Raw genomic sequence first — 22,702 nt, forward strand, 5'->3', positions numbered from 1 at the left:
CAATAGTCTGATAAATTTTAACAGTAAATAGGCCAATAGGGATCTAAAAAATGAACTTAAAATATCTACTTAAAATGTTGGAATTTAATGAAAAGAGTAGGATTATAGAACCACAAATTGGTGGAAATAAAAGTTAAAAAGCTTAACGTAAAAGTTGAAAAGACTTACCAAGAATTTGATAAAGTTCAATAGTAAGTAGGGTTCTAAAAAAGAACTTGAAACTTCCACACAAAATGTTGGAATTCAATAAAATGAGTAGAAATATAAAACCAAAAAATGGTGGGAAAAAAAGTAGAAAAATTTAACCTAAAAGTTGGAATAACTTGACAAGAATTTGATAAATTCCAATGAAACATGGAGATCTGAAAAATGAACTTGAAATATTCACCTAAATGTTTGAATTCAATAAAAAGACCATGAATATAGAACTAAAATTTGTTAAGAGAAAGAGTTGAAGAGGTTAAGCTAAAAGTTAGAATAATGTACAAAGAATTTGATAAATTTTAACGAAAAGTAGAAATATTAAAAACTGAACTTGATATATTACCCAAAATGTTGGAATTCAATAAAAAGATGAGGAATATAAAATCAAAAAGTGGTGGGAAAAATAAGTTGAAACAACTGACCAAAAAACTAGATAACGTCTAACAGAATGTAGAGATATAAAATCTAAATTTAAAATATTCACCTAAAAAGTTAGAATTTAATAGAAAAAATAAAAATATAGAACTAAATACTAGTGGGAGAATGAGTTGAAACAATATACCAAAACTTAGACAAATCTTGACAAAAATAGGAATTTAAAAAGTAAATTTAAAACATGCATTATAAATGTTGAAATATGATAAAATAAGTGGGGATATAACTATTTTCTGACATATTTATAATATTTTTATAGTTTCTTATACTATTTGTTAATTTACAATTATTAAATCTTTTGCCTCATTTAATTACAATTTTATATTTTTTCCTATTTTTCAATAATTTTTTCACATTAAAAACAAATAAAATTTTTTTATTAGATTAACCTATTAAAAATCGGTTGTACCAATTGTGTGCAAGCGCTGTATAAGATACAACGCTGCACTGTAGATAGACTCTAGTTGCATACACCCGTTTGATGTTTGTTTGAATGCGTTACATGTGTTCTTTTATCAAACACTTGTTTCCCTATAGGTAATCGGCTCATAACCTTTTCCTTAAGTTTCTCCCATTTGTCTCTGTGTCTCTTCTGCAGTCGTCAGATCAAATCCAACGCTCACTTTGCTAAGAGACGAACGACTAGGGTACCAAACCCATAACGCAATGTAGTTATGCCCTTAAGGGTGTTGAAACTTTTTCACACGCTATTGGTGTCAATGTGCAAGTGTACACAACAAATAATATAATGATAAATATTTGAGATCGTCTTCACATGGATTGATGTTATTAAATTTGCTACAACAATCTTGAATAGTGCAATTTGTGTTCTAAATTAAGACAAAATAATTAATGAAACTGATAAGCTTATTAAAATAAGGGAAAATATCCACCGTCCACCCGTTTTTTACACCTTTTTCAAAAATACACAATTCCTTTATTTTTTAGCTGAAATCCACCTAAAGTTACATTCTGTTTCACTTTTCCACTTCCGTTTGGAATCCGTTAAGAAAACTAAAGGAAACTTTAAAAAAATGACCATTTTACCCCCAAAACGAAAATTACAATTTCACCCTAAAAAATGCCAAAAATAATAAGATTTAATGATGAATATCATTATTGATACGTTAATGAAGTACAAAAAAATCTTAACTACTAGAGATTATAACTCAATGAATAATAAAACTCTATTTATTTTAAATTCAATTGATGGTTTGCGAGACCGGACTATTTTTAAAACTACTGTTATAATTTAGCATTCTAATTACAAACATATTTAAAAAAAAAACCTGCATTTGATGGTTGTGGAATTAATTTCTTTATTGACCGATAGGGAAAATAATTAGATTTAATCTGATTATTTTTGGTAATTTTTAAGGTGAAATTATAATTTTCGTTTTAAGGGGTAAAATGGTCATTTTTTTAAGTTTCCCTTAGTTTTCTTAACGGATTCCAAACGGAAGTGGAAAAGTGAAACAAAATGTAACTTTAGGTGGATTCCAGCCAAAAAATAAAAGAATTGTGTATTTTAAAAAAAGGTGTAAAAAACGGGTGGACGGTGGATATTTTCCCTTAAAATAAAGATACAATAAATAAAAAAATGCAATAGATAAAATTCTCACGTCAAACACAAGAATAAAACCAATGGGGATGGAGTAGTTGAGTGATTAAACACTCTTAATGGTTTTTACTGTTTCTTCTAATTTTAGGCATGGTTTCTACAACATCTGCTACAATAGGGGGAAGAATCTTATTATATCCTCAGCTGTCGCATGTTGGATGTCTTACATCTATATGTAACCTAACATTGATCAATTGTTACGCCAACATATGATATAGCATTACACGATTAGGTTCTAATTACCCTACAAGGTGAATTCTTATGTCTAGTTCATTACTAATTTTAAATTAAACATGGCCCTTCTAAAATCAAGTAAAACTCAACTGAGGAAACTCAATATAAAAGCAAGTGTTGCTCTGATATGTTCCACTAAGATAGGCTCTTTTGTGACTCTTTCTTAGCTAGTATCATTAAATGGATGGTCAGTCGAAATAATTAATATAAATAAATATTATCAAAATAAAATGATATAGCAAACATGCAGCAACACATATAATCAGTTAATGAACCATTAAGATTGTTTATCACTCAACCACAACTAAATTTAGTTCATAATTTCTAAAAGAAATATGAACAACAAAGTTTTGATCATCAAATACATTCTTATGATTAAAGAATAAATAAGAAAATAAGAGAAGACTAAGAAGAACTGAGTTCCCGATTGATTTATGCAAATTCTCTTATGATGTAGCCCTTAATTTTGCTCTTGAATTCTATTTTTCTCTTCTTTCTTTTTAGTTTTTATTCTTGGTTGATGGTCTCTCCCTTTTCTTTACATGTGTGCTCCTTTTATAGATGAAAATTAGGGCAACTGGAAGTCCAGGGCGCGTATCTTCCAAATTTGGAAACTCCATATCACAATTTGTTAAGTGTCTCGCGCGAAATCTTTCTGTCAATGCTCCAACAATGGTTGCTACAACAATGGTTGTAGCATCTATACTATTCCAGACTTATTTTAATTCTTTTGCAGCCATGTTCTTTCATTCTTTTTGCAAGCCCATTGCAACAACATCATTTCCTTGAAATTCGAGCTTTTAAATACTTACATTTATGTATATGATTTAAGCACACAATTATTCGAAATCAAACAAAATTTACTAAAATGGATGTTAAAGCAAACTATCATTAAAATGCAATAAAAAACACATCATTTACTCTTTAGGTAATCTTGATTTAAGTTTAAAAATGTCATGATAACTCTCATTTCATAAAGTTATCACACCCTCAAACTTAAACCATTACTTGTTCTCAAGTAATGATAATAACATTAACATTCAATCACACATTAGTAACATAGCTCTACTATCAAGCTTCCAAGGATTCGTCAACCCTCAGATCACACTCTTACCCATGCAAAATTACCATAACAGTTCAATTCTAGACTTAAGCTAATTTTTTCCAAGGTGTGTATGTGCCACTTTGATCAAATTCTAGAGATGCTGCAGCATTGCATTGATGTTACATACACTTCAGAGGTAGAACACAAGTACAATCATACATGGGGGAAATAAAAATCACAAACAAGTTCAAAGCTATGCTATAGCAAAATACTCTCTCTGTTTTTTTTTTAAGATTTCTCTTCAATATATCATTGATTTTTTTCATGTGAATGTCTATCACTTGTAGTGATGACAACCACTTACTTACTCAATGTACAAATCATAGTTACTGCAGTAATGCTCATGACACAATCTTATCTATAGACATCTTTAACTCAAAACTGAACATGGGGCTTATGAACAAACCTGACTACTCAATATCCTAGACAGAGGACCTTTTCTCTAAATTTTTTTTTATCACTACAGCAAAGCTCATAGCTCTTGTTACCTTTGGACTCAGGTCTACATATGGGGTACATACTCAGCTCTGGTTACTCATCAATTTAAGCCATTGGAGCTAAATTTATACAAGCACAATTCAACAAAAAAAAATTCCCCAAACTTGAAATTTTGTTACTCTTTTCGATTTTCTAACTTCTGCTACAACATTCTCACAAAACTCAGCCAAAGCCTAAGTGCTGGGATAAAATTTCAGCCCTCATCCCTGAAGTATCTCTACTTGGCGATCTCAAAAATTGAATAAACTCACTTTATCGTCATTAGGTTTTTCACTTCATGCATAATTACTAGACATCAGAGCCACACCCAACACAAAACACACAATACACAATACAAACACATACATTAACACAACTCCTCCAAACTTGAGAAGTATTGTCTCCTTACAAGCACACAAAATAAAACAAACATGCATAAATTGGCACGAGAGAAATGCAAAATAAAAATTAAAAATAAAAGTTGCATAAATTAAAAGAAATTAAATTGAGGTGGCGAGGGTACTCCCTTGTTATGGGATGGTTTGCTGCAGCACGAGTTGAAAGGTTCACTGCTTTTTGGTGGCTGAAGCGGTCCTTAGGTGAACCTTATGGTGGGATGTGGGCTGCTTTTTCTTCTGGCCCAGTGATGGATTGGTTGGTGGAGTTCCAGCAGGTAAACGAGCTTTGGGCTGAATGGGTCTTTTCCGCTTGTGCTCTGGTTTTTCTGGTGTTATAGCACCTCCAAAGGTGGCCTTTTTACGTTTGCTAGATCCCTTGGGAATTGTGGAAGAAGATTTGGTTGGCATTTAGTGTGGAGCAGTTGGACCAGGTTTTGCTGCAGCAGAGTCCTCAACAGTGATTTCAGCAATGACGTCTAAGAGGCTCTTCTTCTCCGTAGTTGTTCAAGTAACCCTTGTGGTAGATGTTTCAAGTTCTGCATCAATGTCCTCTGGATCCTCCTCTGAGTCGTCTTCATCCAAAACTTTTTCTTAGCCTTTATTGGAGAGGACTGAGATTGGGGGCTTAACATATTGCTCCTCATCTGGCTTGTCTTCTTCATCTCTGATAATATGTTTTTGCCTTCGTTTAGGAGGCACCATTTGAGGTACCTACTCTTTCTCCTCTTTTGGGCTTTATTCTTCTTCTTATTCTCCAGGTGAGCTGTTGGTTTCTGATTCAGCACCTCTGCTTCTTTTGGCGCTGGTTGGTCTTCATTTTCTGACTCTGATTCCTCTTCACTTATTGCTGCTTGAGTGGTTGAAGCATCTTCTTCTGTTGGGTGGAAGTTAAATTACTGCAGCAGAGTATCAGGAAAGTCTCTGTTTTTTGCTTTTCATGTAAATAGAAAATTGATGCAAGTGGTCTTCAAGATGCATCAAGTAGTTCCAGAATTTATTATTTTCTCTTTATTGTGCCTCTACACATTAAGTGATATTGTCACTCAACTCTTGCAACCTCCTTTTGACCCCAATAACCTTCATTGCTCATGTTACAACGGCATGCTCTAGTGTGGCTGCAGCAGATTCTCCAGCAAATTTATATATGGTTCGAGTAGTGAGAGCTCCTTCATTCTTAATGTGTTCATCCTCAACAGTTATGCTCACTCTTGACACAAGACATATATTGGTGATAAGGGAATGAAATGTCATGATAACTCTCATTCCATAAAGTTATCAAAGGGTAATAGTATCAGTGAATCCATGAACAATGGAGCCACTCGGCCTTATGAGGGCGGCAATTCAAGCCCCCACAATGCTAAAGTCTTTCCTTAATTATAACAAATTGTGGGGGATAAATTTCTTTCTTAATTATAATAAATAAATAATTGAGTAGAGGTGGTAGATGTTTCTCAAATATTAATAAAGATAAAAATCTTAGCGGTGCTTCATAATATAATTGTAATAATAGAGAAAAATCTAACTAGTCCCGGTAATAATATTGAGATGAGATTTTGAATTCTATTAGTAACCCTTTACACCAGAAACTACAAAATGATTAAAAAACTATAGAAAATCATAGCCTTTTCCTAGCAAAGATTCAAGCAATCTAGAAATTGATCAAGATAAAATGAGTAGTTGGTAGTTTAAATATCTTGATTAAGTTCTATGATAGTGCAATCCGAACATTTAGTATTCTGGATTTACTTTCAAATACTAGAAAAAAAAAAGTTCACAAAGAACGACCTAGACACTTTGAAAATATTTATAAGTAAGAGTACACCAGCTACTCGAAATGCGCCTACGGGCAAATATACGTTCTACAGAATGTGCTTACGCCATATACACTCTATGGAATGAGCATGCGGGCAAATACACATTCTACGGAATAGGCTTACGAGCAAATATATATTCTATGGTATGTGCCTCCAGACAAATATACATTCTACAGAATGCGTCTATGAACAAATATACATTTTACAAAATGCATCTACGGGCAAATATATGCATTTTACGGAATACACCAACAAGCCAATAAACATTCCACGGAACGAGCCTACTAGCTAATAAACATTCTGTGGAACGCGCATACGAGCAAAATGTTACAAAATCAATCATCTTTGTAAGGAACCAATATAAGTGCCGAATTTAAGCTAAAGTCCATTAAAGGTTAATGACCCAAAAACATGACAAATGTCCAAAGATTACTTGTCATGAGCAAGTATTGACACATATGAATATGTGTCTCCATGCATGGACTTTGGTTGACACTTGTCACAAGAAAAATGCCACATAACCTCTCCAATCGACTCTAAGTTGCCTATATAAAGGCCAAGACCCCCCATTTGAAGGTAAGAGAAAAAAGAGCATAAAATGAGTAAAAAATAACTTTGTCCATGTCACTCTAGATTTTATCTCTCTAAAAATTAAGTAAAAAGAATTGACTTGAGCGTCGTAGGGTTATCGTCGGCATGTTGGCACCCTTTGATATTGTTTCTTTTTGCATAACAATTAACCACAAGGAGACATGTGATTTGAGACACTCGCCTCAAGGAAAAAATAAGCCACAGAACTCGATTTAGAAGAATGTCCGACACACAAATTAATCATTGTACATTGAGCAAATATTTGCATCAACAGTTTCAAAAATTGAAGTCTGTTTGCCTTTACAATAAAATTGGCAAGCTAGAATTTTCTCATCTATTATATACAATTAAATCAATTATTGTTTCAAGCGTCGATGGTTTGGGCCGAGGGGGTTTTGTTTTTATGAAATGCGGTATGTACATAAATTTACAACTAGATGACAAGTGAGAACAATTAATGACAAATAATTTATTTAAAAAAATACTAAAGAGAGAGAAAGATAAGGAAAAGTGTATTTTTTTTTTATGCGAAAGTAAAGCTTTCAATTAAAAGGAATCAGAAATCAACAGCAGAATCTCTGCTGGAAAGGTTTCCACCCATACAACCAGATTATCATAGTTCAGAGCTAAATGAGCTAAAGCATGAGCAATTATATTACAAGCTCGAGATACATGTTGAATTTGGGACTGGTTTAGACTCTTTAAGCTGGCTTGAATTGCAGATATTTGCCAAAAAATTTCTTACAAACAGCCCTTCCTATTGCGCGCAAGATCAACTACTTCTTTGGAGTCTGATTCAACAATTATTGGCAGGAGCTTTGCATTTTGAGCTACTTGAATGTAGGCTTGGAAAAACCCCGGGTCCGGTCCGGGTTTGGTGCAACCCGGGACCGGACCGGATGCCAAAAATTGAAACCCGGACCCGGATAAAACCCGATTTTTGCATGTCCGGTCCGGGCTTGAGCCCGGCGTGTTCCGGGTCCGGGTTTTGTCTTCCGGGCTTCTAAGCCCGCAAACAATTATTTCAAAAAAAGAATTCTTTCATTTTAAATTTTTAATGATACCATTTGCAAATCTTGCCATGATGGCATACACGTATGTCCAAACATAAATTCCCGGAGTCTGTAACACCAAAACCATGAAATTCAATTAATTAGAGTACCGCAAATTGATTGTAACACCAAAACCGTGAAATTCGATTAACTACTAGAGTACCGCAAATTGATCTGATTAATTATTGATAGGCACATATTAATATTATTACATAGAAAATCTGGAGCATATATTATTCAGAACATCTTCAAGGGTATAATACGGGTTTGTGATTATTCTTAAATGGTGGGACTATTCTAATTTAAATTAGAAAAATAGTTAAATACAAACTTATAACAAAATCAAATCAAGCTGGGCAGAGAGATTCACACAGCCAACAGAAGCAAAATCATACAAATAACCAGTTGTAATATAACATTATAACTTGTCTTTCAATGAGCCCTATTTCAATGAGCCCATAACTTGAAGCAGGGTAAGTTGCTGCAAATTCTGCTACTTGGTCAATATTTGATAACAGTAATGTGAACAATCCTCAAGAGACCTAAAAAGCAAGAATACAAATGTGCTTACCCTAAAGTAAAGAATGAGACTAACATTAAAAAAGGAAACATCCTGTGGAGATAGACTATCGGCTGTTGTTGCAATATTACACCAGTAATGGCAGCAATATTACACCAGTAATGTCAGCAATATTACACCAGTAATGGCAGCAATTTGTTCCTTTAATGCAAGAATTGGAACCCACAAGATGCATACATATGCTATGAGAATGAGATAGACTATCGGCTATAGTAGATAAGGGTAAAGTATATATGAAAACAATGGCATCGACAAACTTGCAAGTGATGCCGCGTACCAACTATTCAAATGAAAGAAAAATACATACACAACTCATATACATTCAATAATTAAGCTGTAAACAACTCACAAAATTGCAAACGACGGCGCCGGAGGGGGCTGCACTGCGCTGCTGCCGCTGCACCAACGACTCTCGTCACAGCCGCAACTGAGCAAAACCGAGTCAGCAAATGCAAATGAGAAGAGATGATGCCGACTGCCGAGTGCCGAGGGGCGACGGTGACGGACTGACGGTGGGTGCTAGCCGACGGTGACGGTGGCGGCGTCGCTGCTTATGCCTTTGGGTTTCGGATTTGCGATTTGGGGAATTAGGGATTTTGCGATTTGGGTTTGCCGGTTTGGGTATTTGGTTTTAGTTTTTTTTTTTTAATTGGGAAAACGGGTCCGGGTCCGGGTTTCAGCTTTTCGGTGCTGAACCCGGACCGTGCCCGGATATGTCCGGGTTTTAATTTTTGAAACCCGGATCCGCTTTTTCTATATATGCGGTCCGGGTTTTGCCCGGACCGGATTGGCCGGGTCCGGGCCGGATCCGGTCTGGGCGGGTTTTTTTGACACCCCTACTTGAATGCCTAGATTAACTGCAGCAGCTTCCATGAATGCCACATCTCCTCTGAAACTGACCTTCTGAACTGCAGCTGCTACTACTTTGCCCCCATAGTCTCTGATAATCACACCTAGGCCTGCTGTTTGGTCTGAAAGCTTGATGGCAGCATCAACTTTCACTTTAAACCACCCATTTGGGGGGGGTGTCCATGCTTGCTGGTTACAGCTCTGATCTCTGGGAATTGTCTGATCAGCTGGAGTTTTAACTCTCCTATATGAATCCAGAATCCCTATAACTCTTGCCACTGATAAATGAGGATCTTCACGCTTTCCTTTGAAAATGAGAATATTCCTAGAATACCAAATAGACCAGCATAACACAATTATCATCTCTACATCTTCCTTTCTTTTATTTGTTGCTAGCTCCTGGAGAACACTTAACATATTCTGCCGAGCCAGACATTTGATATGCTGATAATAATTAGTTAGCTTCCACACCTTATCAGTATGTTTACACCTCATCAATGTATGAAATATGTCTTCATTTTCCTTCTGACATCTCCAGCACATAGGCTCTTTAATGGTCTTTCTCTGCCAAAGGTTATGGGCAGTGGGCAACAAATTTTGAGCAGCTCTCTACATGAATACCTTAATCTTTTCAGGAATTTCCTTAGCCCAAATGATATCCCAGTGAGTTTTGAAATTGTCTGAGCTACTTGCTGTCTCAGAGAATTTCAGCTTCAAAGCAATTTGGTACCCGCTTTTGACTGAGTAATTACCATGCTTGTCATAATGCCATATAAGTTGGTCCGACTGAGGGGACTTTAGCAGCAGAATGCTTAGAATTGTTGAAGCCTCATCCTTCATGAAATGCTGAGCAATAACCTCTTCCTTCCATTATTGGTTTCTGATCAACTCAGCTACTGCAGCACAAGGAGGAAGCGTTTGAAGGGAGCCTGGTTTTAAAGTTTTCGGCTTTGGAATCTAATTGCTTTTATAAAATGTACACTTTCTCTCCATCTCCAATTCTCCATTTTGAGCCTTTGCAAAGAACTTGTCTACCCCACAATATGCTTCTCCACACGAATAAAGGCTTTGAACTGAGCTTTGCTTCCATAAAATTAGAATGCTTGAAGTACCTTGCTTTTAGAATCTTTGACAGCAAAATCTCTGGATTTTACAGGACCCTCCAACCTTGCTTCACGATTAGAGCTTGATTAAAGCTGGAAAATTCTCTAAAGCCCAACCCTCCTATCTTCTTGGCACAACACAATCTTTCCCATCTTGCCTAATTGATGCTTTTGTGCTTTTCTGAACCTCCCCACCAGAATCTAGCTATGGCTTTTTGGATGTCTTTGCAAATACTCAAAGACACTTTGAAGACACTCATTGCATAAGCAGGTACAACTTGAGCTATTGCTTTGATCAGCACTTCTTTTCCCCCGCAAGAAAATAATTTACTTTTCCAGCTGGACAGCTTGCTTAGGACTCTCAATTTGATATTGTTAAAGAAACTGATCTTCTTTCTCCCCACCATGGAGGGCAAACCAAGATACTTCTCATGCCTGGAGACAATACTTAGGTTAAAGATGTTTTTGATCTCCTTCATCCGCCTCTGATTTGTTGAGCTGCTGAAAAACATTGAGGACTTTTGATAATTGAAGATCTGACCCGAAGCCACTGCATACACATCAAATATCTTTTTTAAATTTCTGCAATCTTCAAGAGACTCCCTTACGAAGATCAGGCTTTCATCGGCAAATAGAAGATGGGAAACAGACAAGTTCTTGCTGAAACTCAGGCCCTGGATTTACTTGCGTCTCTCTGCTTGAATTATCAAATTCGAAAAGGCCTCTGCACAAATGATAAAAAGATAAGGTGATAAAGGGCAGCCTTGTCTTAACCCTCTTTGAGGATATATTAGTCGGGTAGGCACGCCATTGATAAGCACAGAAAAACTCATTGTAGAAATGCAATTCATAATAAGATTCACCCACTTTGCAAAAAAGCCTAGCTGCTGCATTGCCTTTACCACAAAACACCACTTCATTCTATCATAAGCTTTGCTAATGTCTAACTTTAAGGCAACTACTCCATTTCTTTTTCCCCTACTTTGCCTAATTTTATTAAGACATTCATAGCCTATGATTACATTATCAGTGATCAACCGATTTGGGACGAAAGCACTTTGGTTGGGTGAAATGATCTCATCCAGAACTTGTTTCAGTTTATTAGCCAAGACTTTTGCCACAATCCTATATATAACATTGCACAGGCTAATGGGTCTAAATTCAGTCACCTTTCTAGGATTACCCACTTTTGGAATTAAAGCAATATAAGTATGATTTAAAGGGGCAACACTACCTCCCTCATTGAGAATGTGCAAGCAGGTTGTTATCACTCCTTCCTTAACTGAACTCCAGTACTTTTGGAAAAAGGCTATTGGAAGACCATCGGGACCTGGTGCTTTGGTGGGGCACATCTGAGCAAGGGCGGTTGAGATCTCCTCCTTAGTAAACTTCTGCCCTAGGGACATATTCATCTCATCTGTTACTCATTGAGGCAAGTCTGTTAAGGCTGTATTCAGATGGGCTAGAGAAGGATCGGTTGTGGTAAAGATGCTGGTGAAGTATTCACAAAACATACTTTGGACATCCTCAGGTTTTTCATTCCAGATTCCTCGCTCATCCTCGAGCCCCACTATTATGTTCTTCCTTTTTCTCGCTGAGGCTTTGGAATGAAAGAATTTTGTGTTCTTGTCCCCCTCTCGCAGCCAATCCGCTCTCGATATTTGCTTCCAATAAATTTCTTCATCCAACAAGATGTTATCAATCTGCCTTTCCATTTTTCTGATTTCATCACCACTCTCATGATGACTGAAATCTTCTCTGATCATCTTCAGCTTGTCTTTCAGCCGCTTTAACTTCTTTTGCCTGCCCTTGAATTCATTATCGCTCCACAACTGCAGATCAGCCAAAGCTTCCTTCGATTTCTATTTAAACAAATCCACAGGGTTTCCCTTACTCCAACAGCTAGTGTCCTTCCATTTGTGCTTAACGATCTCCTTACATTTCTCGTAGGAACTCCAAAAGTCTTCATAATGAGCTCTGTGAAAAGTTCTCTTGAAAAATCTCCCCTCTTTTCCTTTTTCGAGTACTTCCATTAAAATTGGGTGGTGATCAGAGCACCAGGAAACTAAATTCAGAGCTGCTTTTTCCTGAAAATAGTTACCCCAACCCTTGTTGCATAAAAATCTATTCAATCATTCTTCAATAAAATCTACCCCAAACCTCATATTTGACCAAGTAAACGGATACCCAGTGCACCCCACGTCCCTCAAATTACACTCTCTGAGAGCTTCTCTAAAATCAGTTATCATGCTTACATTCCTCTATTTACGTCCTATTTTTTTCATTTGTGTTTAGGACTTCATTGAAGTCCCCAAAACAGAGCTATGGTAAAGAGGAAAGATCTGCTAAACTTTTCAATAACTTCCACGTGTTCCGTTTCTGAACTGCTTCTGGATGCCCATAAATGCCCATACATCTCCACAAGCTCCCATTCTCACTGTGCACAACCGCGTCAACATGATGGAAGCTGTATGACTTTATATCACCAAAGCATAGCTAGGCCACCACCCATTCCTTCTCTACCGACAGCAAAGCAGCTTGGGAAACAAAACTGCTCACTCTTTTTCTTCATTTGTTGCACTGTCATTTTTGTTTCACAAAGAAATAAAATTTAGGGTTTATGCTCACGGATTACCTCCTGAGCTTCTCGGAACGTTCAGTTTTTCCCCAAACCACGAACGTTCCAGCTTATGATCTTCATGGCTATCGGAGGGGCTGATTTCCAGCCACCGTCGATAGTTCATCAACAATAAATGGTGATTCCTCCATAGCTTCACCTTCTTCATTCTCAAGTTGTAGCTGAGTTGCTATTGGGAGTTGGTTTGGAAATCGTTGGGAAAGGGCGATATTTTTTGGGCTACTTTCTTTCAATCTTTTGGAATTTGGGTTGTACCAATTTTGAGGACTTGCTGGCCTTTTCATTACAACTTGTCCCTCTTTGTTTTTCTCTTTTTCTTCTAAATTGCAGGCTTGAGACTTCCATTTTCTCCTTATGGGCTTACACTTATTTGCATATGGCTCATTAACTCCATCCTCAGCTTCTAATTCCACTTGGCCCATGTATACTTCTTTGTGTTGAGAGCCCATAATTTCGTTTTGCTTGTTATTGCTCCAATTCATTTCCGGCCCCTCAATCAACTCTTTTTTGTTTTCAAAAATCATTTTTTTCCTTTAAAGCGTCACCTTGAAGTTTTGATTCCTACTTTTTTCCTTCTTCAGTCTTCTTTCCCGCCCTTTTTGCCTCTTCCCCATGACTTGTGATGTTGACCACTGGCCTTTCTGCGGCTGAATAGCTAGCCTCTGACCATCTAGGTTCAGTAGCTCTATGCATTAAATGATCTACAACTACCCCTTGACCCTTGTCTTTTTCCGGATCCATTCGGGTTTGTTGCAAGCTCTCTGTTACCTCTTTCTCCATTGGATCTTGTTGTTTCTCCCTTATTGCTATATGCATCAAATCTGTGCTTACTTGATCTTGAACTTTTGTGATTGGTTGACCAGGTTTTGTTTCTCATCTCTCCTTGCCTCTACTTTGTTTCAGCATTTCAGCTGATGTAGTTGCTTTAAGCCATGGGCCATAGGCGAGTTCATCCTTTGATTGAGACTTATAATAAGCACATTCCCTGTACTGGTGCCCAATGCGGCCGCAACAAAAACAAAAGTCAGGGAGCCTTTCATAGTATACCAGCATTGGGATGTCTTCTTCTTTATTTCTTTCTGCATCTTCCCTCTCATTCTCCATATTTTTCAGAACTACTAACTTTTTTAAAGGCTTGGTGATATCTATTGAAATCCTCATTCTCAAAAACTTGCCTATACACTCCCCAGAAGAATCGGTTTCAACTTCTTCTACCTTTCCAATAGCTCCTCCTAATTCTGCAACCGTTTCTTTTTCCATACACATGATTGGCACATCGTGTAATTGTACCCAAAAGGATTCATGGCTAAAATCCTGCTTCTTAACATCTCCAATCCCAAACGGCTCCATGAGAACGATAAGCGCCCTATCAAAATGCCATGGTCCCCCTGCTAGAATTCTCCGTTTGTCTTCATTCGATCCGAATTTAAACATAAAGACATTATCACCAAGGTTTTCAATTTTTATTTCCCAGCTTGTCTTCCACACCTGCTGCATTGCTGACCGCAGTCTTTCTATCCTTACTTCTCTGGAGAGAAGTATTTTTCCCACCAGACAACCATTCAATATTTTTTCCCCTTTTGTCTTCATTCCCCTCTTAAAGGTTACTTTTCCTTCCTCTTCTTCACTTAATCGGATAGATCTGCATCGCTTTATTAATTCTTCAGTATCCATTGATCTTCAAGGAGCTCAACCCCAATAAGTGCTCACCAACCTCAGTAAAAGTTTACGAACTGTTAGCTCCTACGACTGGGCTACATTAACTAAGTTTTAATTCAACAGCATTAATGCTATTGGACTCAGAAGAAAAACTCATGAAAGAGAAACTAAATCCAGAGTTATGACAACTCTCTTCACCCCTTCATCCTTTTAGTTTTTAGAGAAAACCTCAGGAGAGGACTCCAGTAGAACTTGACTAATCATGACGATTGGAAACGTTCAAAAAACATTCACACTGAAATTTCTTTTATAAAAATAAATAAATAAAGAAACATTTGTTTATGAGAACTTTCCATCAGATGAAGGGATGGCGACATTCCCGCGAGTTCTGGGACCCGTGGGCTCTTGATGAATTTGAGGAAAAGTGTATTGAAAATGAAGAAAAAGAGTGAGTTAGGTAGAGAGAGAGCAAAATTCTCTTATCTTTCTCTCAATTTTCTCTCTCTTTAGTATTACTCATCAACCTTGTAACTAATCTATATTTGAATTGTATTCTGTAGTGGGCCTATTATTGCCTGCAATTATGCAAGTTATTATATATTTCTGGAGGAAATTATCACAAAATTAACGCGAGTGAGTAGTGCACGTTACAACTTAGAACGTTAAATGTAATCACTACCCACTTAACATACTGGATCATTAAAAATGCAATCTAACAATTTAATCCCAATTTGCGGTAGTCTACGAGAGTCGGATCGGATGGGAATCCGATCATCAGCTCAGTACTGCTAACCGATCATTGAATATTCAGCCCTTGCATGCTCAATAATGGCATTGAAGAAGTCCAATTGTTGTCGACCAATTACTAAGCCAATTTCAACCCCACCTTCTTCATCTCTGCATTCGTTAAGAGAGAAAGATCCATGCCCAATGTGACCCACCTCACTTTTCTTCGGTTTGCCCCACCCGAAATCTGTATCATACACGCGAAATTTTGGCGAGCCAGCAACCGTAACTAACAGACTCGGCGTTTTAAGTTTTTCTATAAAATGGGACAACGAATTTTCAGCCCCTGTTAGCGGACCTTTCTTCAGTTTACAAATAGCTCTTCCAATTGCTTTGGCTGCAACAACAATCCCATTACTCCCCATTAGCTCACTTCGCTTAGCTGACCCAGATATTTGTGCTAGGCAGTTGCCAAAATATGTTGGTGGAAATGGAAGCCCAAGTCGTCCTCTGCAGTCTGCTGGTGCTATGAAGTGGGAAAGCGTGTCATCGTCCAAGTGGCCACCAGTAGTACCTTCCTTGCTCTCTTGTATCTTCATCCAAAGAACCCAAACGAAAGCGCAAGTTACCACATATGTAGATATGCGTGCCGCTGCTGGCTCGCTCTGAGTTTGAGTGGCAGCGACCACCAATTGTTTCAGTTTCTCAATCTCCGCACGTCCGAGAACCAACGTGAGACGGACCTTTTCTTGAGGAACAACTGCAGGAGGAGTAACACCATTACCACTATCGGCAGAGGAAGGAGCCGAACAATTCTTCAAAAAATTACGCCAATCATTCAAGTAGATGGAAGCGATTCCATCTGGGTCCTCGACCAAATCCTTGTCGTGGCAAGGCAAGTCTCCTAACCGATGGGTAACGGACATGGACGCCCAAGATTTCACAAAATGATTCAAACTTCTTCCATCGGCTGCCACGTGGTTGAAGGCGATCCCGATTGAAAAGCCTGAATTTGGAAAGACGGTGAATTGTACGGCCATAGTAGGCACCGCGTGCGTTTCCTTGGACAGCAAACTTGGGGTAGGCAGTTTCGGAACAAGTGACTGATGAAACGCATTATTATCTCGGGCTTGGTTAGCTGTAAGATGGTCAAAATCGTAGTCGGATTCAGCAACGGAGACCAGAACGGAGTCGCCTTCCTTGTACGAGATGTAAGGGTGATTCGGCGGCGGAGGACAAGTAAGATTGGCAGCAAAGGGGAAGAAATGCCGGAGAGTGAGGGAAAGTGAGTGCTTGAGATTGGGGTATATATTTTGCGTGAAATGAGGAGTGCTGATGTCGGGGAATTCATAGAAGAAGATACGCTGCATGGGACCTATAGAAATCCATACCATGTCCAGAAAAGTGAGAGGAATAGTTGTTGGGGACACTGAGCCCCGCGGGGGGCCAACATGGCTTTCATCAACAACCCTCACCCTGTATGATGATTCAGCTGCCGTCGCCATCTCAGAGGAAACTAAGTAATTGACTTGAAGATTGCAAGATCTAGTTTTTATTTGTTGCTCCCTGTTTGTGTTGCGTACTTATAAATCAATTTAGAAAAAAAAAAGATTGCATCTGGGAAAACAAATCTGCAATTAATTAATTTTACATATAGACAACGGCACCGTCGACACTGCACGTGAATCAGTGAATGTGCCGATAACAAGCATGGGATTTATACAATCCCCAGGCGAACAGCTTTAAATAATATTTATTTCACCCGTCGTTGATTTCAATTTCAATAAAGTACAGCGGAAAGCTACTGGTGTGTTCGAGATACGTCCACGTACTAGCAAGATTGAAAATAAAATTATTTGCTAAAATTAGGACTGAGAAAAAACCTAATTCTAGAAAAAAATTGAACCAAACCGAACCGTTCCGTTCGGATCGATTTTAGTTTTAAAAAATAACCAAAATATATGATTTGTAAAAAAATCGAAATGCAGGCTCGGTTTTTGGTTCACTCAGCTGAACTGAAAAACCGAATTATTTTTGGGATTTATTTAAATCGACACGTGTTAAATTTTAATTGATTACATAAAATAACTAAAATAGGCATGCACACACACAATTACGACTATATATATATGTTACAATTTCTGCACCCAAAACAAACCCTAAACGCTAAAATCAAAATCGAAATCAAATCACCCACCCAAGAACAGCTTGTGCTCACCGTGCAACACCTTCTTCCACCGTTATTAAGTTGTAATTGTTGTTATTTTTAATAGTCTTTACAACATTATGTTTATTTAAATGGAGTATTGGAGTTTGGTTATATATTTTGAAATCTTAATATTTCATATTTTGTAAGTACCTTATTAGTAGTTAGTAAGGTATTAGTGATAAAATGTGTTTTGAATACTTTGTATTTATTGTAAATATTTGTAATGAAATTAGGATAAACTAATTGTTGAAAAAAATTATTACATTCATAAGGCCTAATGAACTAAAAATTTGGAAATTCAAAATAGTCAAGAACCGAAAAAATCGAACCGAACCAATCGGATCCGAAAAGATCCATTTATGTTTGGCTTTTATTGAGTTTGGTTCTTATTGGATTCCTTTTATAAAATAATTGATTTAAATTGATTCTGCTTAATGTCGATCCGAACTGATCCGAACCGAACCGTGCCCACCCTTAACTAAAATAAAGAAAAAAAAAATCATAATGGAATCAATTTCATGATCCCCGCAGTCACTAAGATCACTATTTTGCAATCATTATATTTATAAGGGGGAGTGGTTATTTCAACTTTAATTTTTTTTAATTAAATTTACAGCACAAATTTATTTTGAGCTATTGATATCAGATAGATATTAGAAGTCAAAGTATAGCATATAATGATTTCAATTCAGCCACTATTAAATTTCATTCAATTAATTACTTGAAATTTGTGTAAAAATTTAAGTTGAAATAACCTAACTCAATAAGTATATATTTAGTACGTTTTGTTTTTATTTATTTATTTTTTGTTCTAGCTGCTTGTAATGACTTTAAAACTCACTTGATAACCAAATTAAAGTCCTATGCTCATTTTCTTCTATATAAAAGAAAATCCTCTGTTTATAAGAGTTTAATTAATCTGAGATAGAATTTTTACATTATTAATTAATTATGTATACTTAAAATTTGAGTCATGCTAAGGCATAAATGTATATTTTACAGCATTGTAAAAGATTTTGCATATCACCTTTAAGTTAAAATAACCTTATCCTTTCTGTTAATATTATATGCAAATATGTACAAAATGAGAATATAATATGTAAATATGTACAAATGAGAATATAAGTCCAAATAAAATCACAATTAAAACCCAATAATAATAAGCCCAAAGAAATACATAATTAAAACCTAGTGCAAGAGCCCAATATAAAAAATTAAAGGAAATGAGGGTACCTTTGATATTATTTTGTAAATAATGTTTTTTTATTTATTTTATGACATAAGAGTAATGGTAAACTAAAATCGCACTTGAAATTTAAAAATAAAATATATTTACAAAATATTTGATTATTTGTCTAAAATATAAGACATTAAAAGAGGAATGAAAAAGTTTATGTTATATGTAATTGTTGTCGAGCCCACTAATAGTTGTTCTATTATTTTTTTTTTTAAATGAAACTGAATTTTTCATTTATCAAAATCAGAGAATAGGTACAACAGATTGTCTGAAATATTATCCAACCATGAAACAGTATTCTCTTGTTCCAAAGCTTGTTTTGGTAACAATAGCTATTCTATATATTATTATTTACGCATAAAATAGAGAAAAAAAGTGGCAGAGAAAGCAAGAGCGCATTGATATTTGTACGACCCCACTGACTGCAAAGGCAATTATGTTGTGAATAAATAGTAGTAGTGAACAATCGAAATTGATAAAGTGAAGGGCGATGATTTTATTTATAATGGTTTACAATTTTTTTTGCTAGATTAAAAAATGAATATTATTTGTTTTCATGGGAGACAAAAATATTACTGTTACCATACCAATGGCCTATCAAACACGTTTTTTTCAGTTTTTTTAATTTTTGCAAAATTAAAATGAAAGTTGAGAAATAATACCATCTGGATTCCGGCCCATCAATTCTTACCCAGCCACATTTAAGATGAGAAATGAGCATGTCGAATAACTCAACCACGACGCCTTTGGCGTTCATTGTCAATTTACTACTTCTAGTTTGAGAAAGTGACATTTAGGTCCACAAATTTTTCACGCGTAGTCTAAATTAGTCTCTCATAACAATTCTTTAATATCTGCTTGATTCATTCTTGAGATCAGGAATTTATGTCTTTTCATGTAATTATGAAAATAGAATTTTTCTTAATTTAGGAGTATATTTCTACACTCTTTTTTTAGAGAACCAATTTTCAGACTGAATTACTCTTATACATACTTATTTTATATAAGTTGATATGATAATTAAATTGATTGGATTACATATTTATTAATCTAATTGATTTATTTTTATTATTTTATATCTTTATCGAATCAATAAATTTATGTCACGTCAATTTATATAAACTTAATTTGGCCATGATTATCTTAGAGCTGCTCCAAGATAAAGTATGAATCATAACCACACACGTAAAGTAATAAATAATAAAAAGTATGTTATAATTTTAATCGTATGATTATGAAATAGTACTGTAGCAGTTCAAATATAGTCGAACCTAATAAATTTACATAAAATTTTATAATTCTATCGTCACTCATATCAAAATAAACTTCAACAAAATTTCAATTGTATACTTGTGGGCCAAAACTATGTTGCGATATGGTTTCCTATTCCCTTTTTGTCTTTTTCTAGGTCAATTATAGTGGAGGCCATTTATTTATTAAAAAATAAAAAAGCTAAAAAGTTTTATATTTTTACACATTAGTCCTACACCTAAAAATTTTCAATTGCAGTGATGCTTCTGGAAGCCACAATCTATTTTAGAAGCACCTTTCAAAAATGTAGACATGAACACAATACTCTGACATCGTAGACTTGTCAATTTGGACAATATAAATTTTTTTTTTTTTGTATTGCAATATATGTAGAGAAGTGAATGCATAATTTGCTAGAATTGAAGGGGAAAAAAAATCCATTTCACCACCAAATTAAAAAATAAAAAATAAAAAAATTGGTCATGGCCATGGTGCTTTTTTCCAACACTTAGCCATTAATCTGACAAGAATATAACACAAAAAAATATATATTTGAGTGGCAAGCTTGACACAATTATTTAATTGATCATATATCCTTGTCAATTAGAGATGGCAAAATCCAGATGATTATAGTTATTAACCATTCATGTGTAAATACATAATTATTCAATATGAATATGGATATCTAAGAGTAAGTATGGGTATTTAATTTTTATTATAAATCACTATGCATTTTATAATATGAAAAACTAATTAATGTATTTACATAAAAATTCTTTTTTTATTTAATTTCCTGAAATGATTAATAATAAAAGGTAATTAAAATTATTTTCAATATAGAATTAGAATAATAAAACAAAATTATTAGTCTTATTTTTAATTCAAAAAATTAATAAAGAAATATTTCAATTACTTTCAAATAGAGTAACTGTTTAGATTTTTTTTTTTTACCCTTCTTTAATTAAGTTAATAAAATATCTTAATTGTATGAATGTGTCCTAATGACTATTTAAAATGCTAGGGTGGAATAACAAAAGTTAATTTATTTAAGTGTGCAATTAAATTTATTCTTTTTATTTAAGGAAAAAACTCAACCAAAAATACAAAATCCTTGTTCAAATGAACAAAAATGATTTTACGAATTGATAAACTAACACTTTATTATTAGTAGTAAATGAATATATTTTTTCTACATAATCAAATAATTGATAGTGTGTTAAATAAATATTATGTTACAAGAAAATAATAAAACATTAATTATATAGACTATGAAATTAAATTTATTTTCATATTTTGTACATTCCATCTATTTGAAATAGTAAAATCTCTTGTTTTAGAGAAAAAAAAAAAAAGAAAGCATAATGTTTGAACCCTACTCACGTGGGTGAGAGAAAATTAGTTGCCATTATGTTAAATTAAAAAAATCATACACATATTTATCGTCAATTATGGTTAGTAAATAATATACAACGTTCAACTATATATTAAATTTATTTATTTATTAATTAATAAGAGAATGTATTAATGTAAATATATATTAATAAATGTAAGAATAAGTCATTTAATTGGAAACCTAATTCAATAGTGTGAACAAATTTAAAATATTATGGACTTATATGTCAAAATTTTGAAACTTTTATTTTTTTATTTTGCATAAACAACAGAGACATTTAATGTTAATAACCTAATAAGTCATTTAAACTGTTATACAACTTTTAGGTTAAATTTAATGGTGGATTTGAAAAAGATAAAAAAAAAAATGATGCCAAAACCCGTGGGTAACAAGCAGGACCCTTGCGTTGTGTTACTAATATTATAACAAAAGAAAAAAGAAGAAATTATCTGCCATCATGTCCAACCAAATTCAACGTATACACGCGATAGTCGATACATGAGTTTGATACTTTGAGAGAAAGAAGCTCGCAGAATTCTGACACATATGTATGAAAACGCCAAATTTTTCCCTGTTTACATGCAAAATGCAACCAAGCAGGGTAAAAAAGTAACATTTTATTTCAATGAAAACTAAAAAATGCCAATAAAGTTAACAAATTGCGACAAAGTGGCATATTTAGTCTTTTAAGTTTTTAACACATTATATCAAAATTCTGTTCTTGTCAAACTGGCATTAACATTAATGCTATTGATCATATGGAGCTGGCTAAGTTACGGATTCTATAACTTACAGATTCAGCTTTAGCCATCCCCCGTACACACCCATTTGCTGGCTTTTCTCTCCGCTCAAGATATGTGTGCTCTTCTCATTGGGTGTGTATCTTACAGATTCTGTAACATAGCAACCTCATCATATTATTACATTTAGGGATGACAAATATCCAATTATAAATGGATAATATCTTTCTAAGTACAAATCTATATTTATTCATGATGGACATTAATATTGGATATGCATATGAATTTTATCTATATAGATATGGATATCCATAGATATTTAATTTTTATTATATAAAAAATAATACAAAAAATATGAAATAAAAAATAATAATATAGAATAGTTA

The 22,702-nt window shown here is 34.9% G+C and overlaps 1 protein-coding gene across 1 annotated transcript; it reads right to left on the reverse strand.

Moving 5' to 3' along the window:
* Positions 1 to 15,548: 15,548 nt before the first annotated feature.
* LOC102629630 (coumaroyl-CoA:anthocyanidin 3-O-glucoside-6''-O-coumaroyltransferase 1-like) lies at positions 15,549 to 16,991 on the reverse strand. Its single transcript, XM_006490212.4, has one exon. It carries the CDS (start codon positions 16,989 to 16,991, stop codon positions 15,549 to 15,551), a length of 1,443 nt encoding a protein of 480 aa, XP_006490275.2.
* Between the last annotated feature and the right edge of the window lie 5,711 nt (positions 16,992 to 22,702).

This window comes from Citrus sinensis, chromosome 9 (genome assembly GCF_022201045.2).
Source record: "Citrus sinensis cultivar Valencia sweet orange chromosome 9, DVS_A1.0, whole genome shotgun sequence".
NCBI lineage: Eukaryota > Viridiplantae > Streptophyta > Magnoliopsida > Sapindales > Rutaceae > Citrus > Citrus sinensis.

What these genes read in the sequence shown, in the direction of transcription:
- LOC102629630 (XM_006490212.4), bottom strand. Translation starts at nt 16,991, where the DNA reads ATGGCGACGGCAGCTGAATCATCATACAGGGTGAGGGTTGTTGATGAA.